Source organism: Miniopterus natalensis, chromosome 18 (assembly GCF_054644295.1).
Source record: "Miniopterus natalensis isolate mMinNat1 chromosome 18, mMinNat1.hap1, whole genome shotgun sequence".
NCBI lineage: Eukaryota > Metazoa > Chordata > Mammalia > Chiroptera > Miniopteridae > Miniopterus > Miniopterus natalensis.
The window spans coordinates 32,882,644-32,894,041 of NC_142098.1; the positions used below are offsets into that span (position 1 = coordinate 32,882,644).

The following is an 11,398-nucleotide window of genomic DNA, read 5'->3' on the forward strand; positions in this document are numbered from 1 at the left end:
GGAGCGACATCTGCAAAGTGAGAGGGCACTCTCCAGTCTACGGTGGTTCTGGCGGCAGAGAAGTGGTGTGACTGGGGCCAGGTGCAGTGTAGACTCAGCCCACATCTTGGGGAGGAGCCTGGCTGGGCCTCTGACTGTTGCTATGGTCTCGTTTGCAGACGAATCGGAGCTGATGGTGCAGCTTCCAGACAAGATGCGGCTGGACTTGGCCATCGACGTGAACTACGACATTGTCAGCAAAGTGGCGCTCTTCCAGGTACCCACACAAGACCCTCACCCTCCGGGCTCTGGGAGGCCCCGAGCCCATGCCTTCTAAGCCGGGCCTCCTTTCTGCTCCTCCCCGGGACAGGGCTGTGACCGGCAAATGATCTTCGACATGCTGAAGCGGCTGCGCTCTGTTGTCTACCTGCCCAATGACTACGTGTGCAAGAAGGTGAGGGGCCCGAGGCAGCCGCAGTGCCGCCGGCTGGAATTTATTGCCCCCGTGGCTGTTGAGAGCGGGGCTGGAGGGGTGGCTGTGAGGGCTCAGGGAGGTCTGAGGGTGCAGGGAGAGTGGGGTTGGAGGGGACAGAGAAGAGTGGCCGGAGCTCCATGAGCTGGCCAGCCGGCTGCAGGGCTTGGGTTGCCTGGCACGGGAGGCTTTGTCCAGGTCCGGGCATGGAGCTCAGGTGTGTCTCAGGCTCTGCTCCCTGGACATGGGACCATGGGGGCTGGGAAGAGGAACCCACTTACAGAAAAGGAAAGAGGGGCAGGGCCTTACCTGTGCAGATGGAGCTGATTCCAGGGTCTTGGTCCTGCTGTAGGGGAAATAAGGAAAGAGAAGGGGAAAAAAGGCTACATTAGTCCCCAACCTTAAAAATGAAAGGTTTTACATAAAAATGCATATTTCTGGCTGAAAACAGGACATCTGCTAGCACTGACTGAGCCCCACTTTTCCAAATAGCAAGAGTCGGCTGGGATGGAGAAGGGGATGCCCCTCAAGGGAGACATTGTCCTCTCTCCTGATGCCGCAGGCCCCACCACTCCCCACTGCCCCACACCACCCACCTGATCCTGGAAAACATTTGGGTTTGAGTCCCAGGGCTAGACAGTGTCTAGGGGCCTTCTACTCCCACTCTTTGGGATTCAAGCATGCCCCACAGACTACAGGCTCAAACACATAAAGCCCTTAGAACAGTGGCTGGACATTTTTACTGTTGTCATTCCTGTTTCAGTTAGCAGATGCTCCCGGAGCTCCACATGATATGAGCTGGGCATAGATATCAGTTTATTGTCTGAAGCACTGCGAGACTATCCAGGCCCCTGAGCCCTCATTGCTGTGTAAAACCAGGAATTTGCAGAGGAAATTCACCTGCCCCATTCCATCTAGCATTTTCCATCACCCCATTCACCACCTACCGTAATCCTGTCAATTATGCAGGCTAAGCGGGGGGGGGGGGGGGCACTCTCCCCATTCTACAGATGGAGACATTGAGGCCCCACAAAATTGGTGGCCGGGCTGGACCCCAGGGCAGATTCCCCCACACTGTGCCTCCAGCCTCTGGGCCCCATCGTGCTGCTTCTGGGGTTGCTTTTGACGACGACAGAGGGACTTTCCCTTTCTCTGTTTCAGGGAGAGATAGGCCGGGAGATGTACATCATCCAGGCGGGGCAGGTGCAGGTCTTGGGTGGCCCTGATGGGAAGTCCGTGCTGGTGACACTGAAAGCTGGATCTGTATTTGGAGAAATAAGGTCATAGGGGTGTGGGGTGAAGGGAGGGGACCTGGGCAAGGGCTGTGGAAGGGCAGGGGGATGGCCCAGCGGGTGAGACCTCATCCTCAAGGGCCCTTGGTGGGGCTGAGGGAGCTGCTGTGGATGCAGCCCTGGCACCTGCTGACATATGCAGGTGACATGCCCTCACCTGCGTGCGGCTACTGTGCTCACGCACGGGTGGAAATGGAGACTTCAGTGCGATCAGAACCACAGCCTCCGGAGGACTCACCTGCCTCCTGTCTCACCCCAGCTTGCTGGCTGCTGGGGGCGGGAATCGGCGCACGGCCAACGTGGCGGCCCACGGGTTCACCAACCTCTTCATCCTGGACAAGAAGGACCTGAATGAAATTTTGGTGCATTACCCCGAGTCTCAGAAGTTACTCCGGAAGAAGGCCAGGTACGTTTAAAAAATATATGTTTTTATTGATTTCAGAGAGAGGAAGGGAGAGAGAGAGAGAAACAGCAATGATGAGAGTCATTGATCCGCTGCCTCCTGCACGCCCCTGACTGGGGATCGAGCCCACAACCCCGGGCATGTGCTGGACCAGGAATTGAACCATGATCCCCTGGATCCTAGGTTGATGCTCAACCACCGAGCCACGCCAGCTGGGCAACATTTTAATCAATTTATTTAACAAAGCTCATATATACTCTAGTGTGCATTCCTGAAGGACTAAGACTTTCTCTTACATAACTGTAGTGGCTTCGTGTGTTTCCTTTAGCAAAACTAGGCAGATCTGTGTTTTCTGATCTCCGTTTCTGTCTTGCGCAGAAGGTGGCCTAGCGTAGGTTCTCTTTTGCACTTTGCTTTTTTGCACATGACCTCAAACCCTGAAAAGTGTTCACCGTCAGCCCATAATCGGTGTGCTCATTCCTGCTGATAGTTGCAAACCATTCCTGTGAGGAGCATTCAGGCTATTTTCAGTATTTTGTAATAGAAATAGTGCTTCAATGAAGAACCTGTACATCTGTATTGTGAATTGCTGGGGAGTAGGTAATTTCTTAGAAAAGCGTATTTTTGCTTTCAAACTGGGTTTGCTTAAGATCGGGTTTTAAATTGAGTGATGGAGGCCACTGGTAATGTAGAAAACCCACAGTAGGCTCAGGAGGCTGATAGAGCTCAAATCTTGCCCTTGTGTGGTACTGGCTGTGTGACCTTGGGAAAGTTACTTAACTTTTCTGGTCTCAGTCTTCTCCCCTGTAAACTAAGGCTAACCATAAATACAATACTGTGTGTGAGTGTCCAACGGATGCCTGGCCTGTGGGAGAGCTCAATAAAAATATTAATAATAATTGTTCCTCTTTATCCATTAAATTTCCTCCATAATTTTTCCATTGGATGCTTTTTAATTCACACATCTGGTTTCTGCCCTCCGTTGCCTTTTATCACATATTCTTGCTTTCCACTTAAGTTTTTGAAATAACACCATAAATAAAGGGCACAGAGACCAACATCTATTCGTACGGCACAATTATTGATTGAGTACATAGTTCGGGGTCTTGAGGACACAGCAGGGACCAAACAAAGCTGCCATTCTAGTCAGGGAGACCAACAATGGAGAAATGGATGATTATGTGATGTGTCAGCTGGGGATAAGGGCTCTGTGAACACACAGAGCCACATGAGGGGACAAGTTGATGAAGGAAGCTATTTGAGATCAGTTGGGAAGTAAAAGCCATTCTGAGGAGGTGGCATTTCAACTGAGACCTGCACCCGACTAAAGGATTGAGCTGGGGCACTGTCTGCAAGGAAGAGCGTGCCAGGCAGAGGAAACAACATGTGCCAAGGCCCCAAGGAGGCGCAGGCTCAGCGTGTGTGCAGACCAGCAGGAAAGGAGCAGAGCTTGGAGGGGCTGGAAGGAGCCGAGGGGCTGAGCCTGGGTGGGGCCTCTAGGCGAAGCCTCCCGATGAACTCCGAGGGAGGCAGGAGGTATGCAGGGTTTTATACAGAGGGTGACGTATTGTGACAGCTTTTCACAGGGCCCCTTGGCAGCTCCCAGGCAAGTGGATATAGTGTAGATATTAAAGCATAATACACACAAGGGGAAGGAAGCTGCCCTGTAACCCACCTTCCCCAGCTGCTCTCAGAGAAGGCCCTGGGCCCTTTCAAAGGCACTGGGCCCAGTCGACCTGAACTTTCCCCACAAAATTGCCCACTTCCCTCTCCTCTCCCTGGGGACCGAGGAATATGGTCGACACTCATTATTCACTGGTCCTGTATTTGCAATTCACGCCTCGCTAAGATTTATTTACACCCCAAATCAGCACACCAGAGCATCTGTGCGCATTCGCAGGCACACGCAGAGCGGTGAGAAGTTTGAGTCGCCCGGAGTGCGAGTTCCAAGCTGAGCTGGAGCGAGGGGACGCTCTGCCTTCTTGTTCCAGCTCCTACTGTAAACAGGTGTCTTCTTTGGTGGTCTGTTATGTGCCACGGTTTTTATATTTTTGTAAGAAGTTTTGGTGATTTTGCTACTTAAAAGGGCCCCCAAGTGTGGTACTGAAGTCTGGCTCGGGTTCCTAAGGGCAAGAAGGCTGGGATGGCCCTGGCCGGCTTGGCTCAGTGGGTAGAGCGTCGTCCAGTGGACCGGAGTGTCCTGCAGCATTCAATTCCCGGTCAAGGGCACGCACCTCGGTTGCAGGTTCAGTCCCTAGCCCTGGTTGGCGTGCATTCAGGAAGCAACCGACCAATGTGTCTCTCTCACGTCGATGTTTCTGTCTCTCCCCCTTCCCCTCTCCCACTCTCTCTCAAAAAATCAATGGAAATATATCCTCAGGTGAGGATTTAAAAAAAAAAAAAGAAGGCTGGGATGTGCCTTTGTTCAGGCCCTTCGTTCTGGCCCGAGTGATAGAGCTGCTGTCCCTGGGGTCATTGTTAATGGATCAGCAATACATTAAATGAGATGTCTTTAAAGAGAAACACACACACGCGCACACACACAAGACAGGCTATGTATCGATTGGCTAATGAAAATGCTGTGCTGAGAGGCACGCAGAGACCTAATCCGACGTCCCCCAGCAGCGACGGTTCAGTAGTCACTAATTCAGTGTTTGCAGGGACTTTGCAGAACTTACCCAAATAATGGGAATTGACTGTTTATGTCTGAGAACTGGCTCCAGGGCCCTCCCTTTCTTTCCCTCCCTCCCCGCTGCTGCTCAGGAAAGCCACTGCTCTGGCTCAGTTAGGTGAAGGTCTGCCAGATCAGCCAGATCCTGCAGAGGCCCCACTCCTCACCTGCCTGCGGTGGGGCAGCCGGAGGAAGGAAGAGGCGCTGATTCTGGTTCTCTGGACAACAAACTTGAGGAGGGACCCAGGGGTCACCTAGGAGCCCTGCCCATCAAAAGAGAGAGAGAAGTGGCCTGAGAACACAGGGCCTGGGGATGTCTGAGTTCGTGAGAGTCACATGTGGGATTCTGTCTAATCTCCCCACTGTATGGGAGACCTGAGGCCCCAAAGAAGTGAGGCGCTCTTTGACTTGGCCCCTCCAAAAAAATGGGGCAAAAACATCTCTTGCATGCCACTTCCTTCAGGGGTCAATAATCGATGCTGATGGCAGTGAAATGCATGTCATCTGAAAATGAGGCTCGGTTTCCTTAATCTGGAAAAGTCCCAGAAGTGCTCTCAACGTTTCAAAACAGAACCAGCCACCAGCAATCAGCAAAGGTCCTATAGATGGTTCTTCTGTGTCATTTGAGTGTCACGCTGAGCCTTCCTGCAGACTGGTGCACGATGAATTATGGACTCAAATAGCATGGGTGACAGTGCCGGGCACAGAAGGGGCCTCTGATGAATTATCATGCTTGTGTTCTCCTGGGGGAGCCCCAGCTAGAAAATGCAAGTCTCGGGCAATTAATATCAATATGCACAATTTAAATCCACTGCCTCTGATTAGATAAACAGCCAGCGACGGCCTCATTTTTAAACAAACAAGTTTTGCTGGGAGCCTGATGAATGAATTCGCCAATTAGCAGTCTTGGCTCTGCTAGATTGCAGGCGAAATTCATTTGTTCTTGAGCCAAACCACTTATCACAAATGTGTGGCGTGAAGAATTCTTTATACAAGGCTGGGGCTCTGTCAGATGGAAAATTCTGTCATCCTTCAGAGAAGCTGGGTGATATCTTGCATTTAGTCTGGGTTGTTATTCTGTCTCTGTCACTTGCTAGCAACTTTGGGTCCTCCCCCATTCTAAGCCTCAGTTTCCCCAACCCTCACAGGTACAATAATCCCAGCCCTTTACATGTTACAGGAGTGTTGTCAGCATCCAAGAAGAGCATGATTGTAATGTTGCTTTGTGATCATTAAGGTCTGGCGTGCTGGGGTCAGAGGCATGGGTCTGAATTCCAGCTCTGCCACTCCCTAGCTGTGTGGCAAAAAGTTACTCACCCCCTCTGGACTTCCATATTCTCATTTGAAATGAGGGGAAATAATAGGACCTACCTGTGTTGTCAGTTATCTATCGCTGCATAGCAATATATATGACCACAAATTCAGTAGCTTGAAAGTACACATATTTACTATTATTTTTAGAGTTTCTATGGGTCAGAAGTCTGGGGACAGCTGGGACAGGCCCAGCACAAGGCTGTAATCAAGACGCTGGCCAGAGCTGGGCTTCATCTCAAGTTCAAGTGGGAAAGGACCTACTTCCAAGGTCACATGGTTGTTGGCAGAATTGAGTTCTTGTGGTTGTAGGACTGGGGGCCTCAGTTCCTACCTCGTTGGCCACGGCTGCCCTCAGGTTCTTCCCAGATCACCTGCCCCCATGGGGCCACTTGCTTCGTCAAGGCCAGAAAGACTTGTCCTTGCAAGACAGAGATTGCAATCCCGTGTTCACAGATGTGACATTTGATCACCCATGCTGTATTCTGTTGGTTAAAAGTAAGTCGCATGGGCCACTCACCCTCAAGGGGAGAGGATCACACCGAAGCGTGAACAGTAGGCTGGGGGATTGCAGAGGCCACCAAAGAGTGCCTGGAGAGGACTGAGCACAGGGCCTGACACAGCAAGTGCTGACTGGCCATGGTGCTGATGGGGAAATGACAGTGAAGCAAAAGAAAGAGAGGCAGAAGGCTTCGGGTCCTTTTTCATGTGGGCATCTTATTTCTGATTCCATATCCTGAAGTACCCTTCATGATTTCCTGTGTGACCTCAGAAAAGTTACTCAACCTCTCTGAGCCTCCATTTCCTCTATAAAGTGAAACAACAATCTATAAGGTGCAGACGATAAGACCCACATTGGTTGTTCTGATCTCTTAGTGAGATGTTGTGCTTGGCTCAGAAAATGCACTCAGAGGTGGTTCACCTAACAACCTCCATCACACGAGCCCAACTCAGAGGGCGCTATCCAGACGAGCCTCTCTTCTTCCCCAGAGCATGCTCTGAATCAGCGGACGCTGCTTTCTTTCAGGCGCATGCTGAAAAATAACAACAAGCCCAAGGAGAAGAGCGTGCTCATCCTTCCTCCCCGGGCCGGCACCCCCAAGCTCTTCAACGCTGCCCTGGCTGCTGCAGGAAAGATGGGTGTCCAGGGGGCAAAAGGCGGCAAGCTGGCCCACCTCAGGGCTCGGCTCAAAGAGCTGGCTGCGCTGGAGGCGGCTGCGAAACAGCAACAGTTGCTAGAACAGGTAATGCGGCTGGGAACCAGGCACCCATCCATTTCATCTATGTGCCAGGAAGAAGGAAGGCCTGGGGACCTCAGAGAGCGGACCACACATTTAATTTTAGGGAATTCTTTCCTTTCTTTCTATCTGTCAGGGCTTGTTTGGTTGCAAATGACAGTGTAAGCTCATATTAACTTGATAAAATGGATTTTATGGAGTAGTTTAAAAGTTCAGGCAAGGCTGAATCCCAAAGCTCAAATGATGCCAATAGGATGAGGTCTATCATCTCTGCTTTTCTCAGGGCTGACTCCATTCCCAGACTGGCCACAAGAACTCTAGGATTACTCCCTCCTGGTTTAGCAACCCCAACAGAAAGAAAGCACTTCTTTCCCAGTAATTCCAGCAAAAACCCCAGGGCTCACTGTGATTGGACAGAAGTGGATCACATGTCACTTCCCAAGCCATTCAGTAGGATGCTCTGCAGAGGCCTGGCTCACATGCCCCTCCCTGTGCTGAGGGGGTGGAGTGGGTTTCCCAAAGGGAGGTCCTGGTGTGGGCAGGGAATGTCCCCCCTCAGATAAAAGTGATGCTCTCATAGTTCATGTTGTGTCTGACAATTTAAAAGATTTGGAAAGGCAACCGACAGGCACGGTGCCAGGGGCCCCCGCCCCCATAAATCTAAAGGGAATTTTAAAATTAGTTCTGGGACTGCTTTCTGTGACTAATGCCCAGCATGCCAATTAGAGTGATTGCATTAATTATGGCTGCTCATTACTGTCCTTGAGGGAGGCTGCCGGGAAAGGGGGGTGGGGTCAGGCAGGAGCTCGGTGGCAGGGAGGGGCAGCAGTCCACATAAGACAATTTGGAGTTGCCCAGTGAACTCAGGCTCGATCCAGGCTGGTGTCAGAGTCCAGGGAACCCATCAGAAGCTGTGTGACAGCAGGAGTCTGAGGCGTGAGCTCTATTTTCAGGACAGGGACAGGCTTTATCTGAAATGGGCTCCTCGTGTTAATTCTTCACCGAGGCAGCTTGGAGATGTGGAAAAAATTTGCATGAATGTTCCAATTGAAGGCATTTTCCTTACAACTCAGAACCAGGGCAGGATGGCCGAGTGCAAGGAGCTCTTAGGTAGCCATCCAAAGACACAGGTCCAAATCCCAACTCTGTCACCCCTAGCTCTGTGCCCCGTGTAAGTCCTCAAACCTTCTGAGACCCTGATTCCTCGTGGTTGCCACATGGATGTGTCAGAGATAAAGCAGGATACCTTTTATAAAAGCATTTAGGTCATGAAGCCCTGGACTAACCTTTCTATGATCCTTCTGGTTCCATTCATAGCAGGATGCGTCAGGAAGTCCCACGGTGGGCACCACCTGGGCATCCTGCCTTGGAAGTGCATTGTCAAGAGTTTTGAGTGGACAGGGGAGGGTGGAACAGGTTAACAAACACCCAGAAACACTGGGACAGAGAGAGTGGCAAGTTCCCAGGAGGCCCTGGGTTCTAGGAGCATCTTGTTCCCCACCCCCAACTCCCCTTCCTTCAATACCTTATGATTCAAGCAAACTTCAGGGGTGTCCATCCCTCGCAAGCATGCTGACTGCTCTCACTAACTCACCACCACTGTTTCAAGTGGGACGTGGACATCCGTGGACCCCCGGGCCTCCTTGTCTGGGGGCCGCTCCCTCCCCAGTGACCTTCCATGCAGAGATGGGGTCCAACAGGGCAGGAGGGGCCATGGGTACCCACAAACACATGGGTTTTCAACCAATTCCCTACTGATACACAGCCCGTGGCCAGCATCCATGGGGAACCCGCGGGCTGGAAGCTGGAGGTACCCACCAAGTCCCCAAACATGGGGCTCAGCCCGGCCTAAGGCCAGTGGCCCCTGGGGATCTCACCCTTTCAGACCTTCCAGAAAGGTGGTGGGGCTGCAGCTGCTGTGGCCCTCCCCAGACTTCTTGTCCGCCTGGAGGTTGTCCCGTCTCCCGGAGCGCGCAGCCCAGGAACTGGGTGGGCAGGGAGGGCTCAGCCCTGAGGCTCAGCAGAGACCTCGGCTGTCTCCCCAGGACCGCCACTAAATCCAGCCGGGACTGTCCACCCGGAAACGTCCCCCAGAACATATTGTCTGCAAATAACCCCGAGGCAGCTCCGCCAAGCCCCCCATTAGATTGCACCCGCTGAGCCTCCATCTCCTCTTCCTTGGGGTCTGACACGGGGAATGGGGGGTGTCCAAGATCCCTTGGACGTTCTCGGCCTCACCGGTAACCCTTTTGGGATTCCAGGCCAAGAGCTCGGAAGACGCCGTGGGAGAGGAGGGCTCTGCTGCCCCTGACCAGCCTGCACCCCCGGAACCCCGGGACCCCCCGGCTCCAGGCTCTCAGCCACCTGCCTCCCCAGGGCGCGCCGAGAAGGAGGCCGCTGGTCCAGAGGAGCACATGGTGCGGATCCACATGAGCCCGGGTGTAGACCCTGGAGAACAGATCCTGTCGGTGGAGATCCCCGAGGAGAGGAAAGAGGCAGAGTGAGGTGCCCGCGCCCCTCTCCTCCTACCCCCACCCTGAGCCGAGCGCCTGCCCAGCAGCCAAGACGCTGGTCCACAGTGGTGACCTCAATGGTCTCAGCTAACTGCTGGCCGACATTCCTGCTCCCCTTCAGCTTCTCCTGGGGCCGGTCTTGACGTCACCAAATTTCCTAGTGTCCTCAAGTTCCCACCATCCCTTGAGAACCCTACCTCCCTTGACTATTATTTTTAAGAACAAAATGTTTTCTATTTGGAAAGTTCACAGGCAGAGGATAGGAAGGGGCTCTAACACCATGGCCGCTTTGTTGGAGGTGCCAAGGGTTTTAAATGTTGGGGTTTCCCTTCAGGAATCTGTCCCTCACATTTCAAGGACAGGAAATGTCCAGCAGAAAGTCAGGCAGCTGTACCGTCCCTTTGACTCACTTGGCGTCAGGCCCCTGTCACCCGTGTCAGATGCTGTCTGTCTGCTGGGCAGTCACGTTAGGAGCCCGGTGCCCAGGGGACTGAGCACTTATCTCCCCCAGACTATAGTCAGCCCCCGTCCACGCCAGCATCTCAGGACAGATAAAACGGGAGTGGACTTACGGCCAGGGGCTGTGAGCGTTTCTGATGTCCCCTCGGCCAGCCCCCCAACTCTCGTCAGCAGGGATTAACCTCCTACTTGCTTTTGATGTCCTTGCTGAGAGATGATGGCAGCAACTCGAATGGGTCCTGGAAGGTGAAGTCTCCCAACCGATAACACTGAATTTCCCGAAGTCTCTCCAGATCTCCTCATGTTGCTTTTATGATTAAAAAAAAAAGTATATGTGTGTGATTCAGCCAGCGGCTGTTTATTGAGAGGATTTGATTTGCATACTGAATGGTTCTTGGGCGAGTGGTGATGAAAATCAGAAGCTAGTCCTGGGCCACTGTCCCCACCGGCCGCAGTGAACACAGAAGGCTGGATTTTCAGTAGGTAATGCCCATGTTATGTAAAATTACTGGAACATTGTGAACTGCTGAAAGGGCCTTTGAGGGCTTGCCAAGGCCCACATTTATCCATCAACCGAAAAGCAGAACTTTCATTTCCCGTATGAAAAAATTAAACATTTTTAGGCCAGTCTGAGCATTTCCAAATCCCAGGGTAATGAACAGATTTATCTAGTTGATGACATATCCCATGATCTGAGTGGTCATCACAGTAAATAGAACGATGAGTGACATTGTTTTGCCCTTTAAAAAAAGCTTGGGTTAATTTATTTCAATAAGTAGTAACATTTACATGGGCATGAAAGGATACCCAGTAAAAATTCTCCCTCTTCGCCCTGGCGCCCAACCTCCCAGGCCCCCTTCCTGGAAGCAACCGTTATTGTAATGAGTTTCTTATAGAGATCCTTGACGCTTTCATGAGGAAATGTAGAAATTCATCTCGTTCCGTTCCTTTCCCCCCCACAAATGCTAACATACTACTGCAAGTACTTCAGACATATCAATAAAGTAGGCGTATTGCCCGTCAGTAGATGGCAAAATGTTCCGAGGGCCCCCTCCCTGCG

The 11,398-nt window shown here is 52.0% G+C and overlaps 1 protein-coding gene across 1 annotated transcript in view; it reads left to right on the plus strand.

The window, feature by feature from the left end:
• Nucleotides 1-9,870, plus strand: part of CNGB1 (cyclic nucleotide gated channel subunit beta 1) — a 46,665-nt gene extending 36,795 nt beyond the window's left edge. The window contains exons 27-32 of the mRNA XM_087827419.1: nt 159-256; nt 350-433; nt 1,613-1,731; nt 2,003-2,149; nt 7,156-7,372; nt 9,628-9,870. Coding sequence (XP_087683545.1) covers nt 159-256; nt 350-433; nt 1,613-1,731; nt 2,003-2,149; nt 7,156-7,372; nt 9,628-9,870 — 908 coding nt within the window. The remainder of the gene's footprint in view (nt 1-158; nt 257-349; nt 434-1,612; nt 1,732-2,002; nt 2,150-7,155; nt 7,373-9,627) is intronic.
• Nucleotides 9,871-11,398: the final 1,528 nt, after the last annotated feature.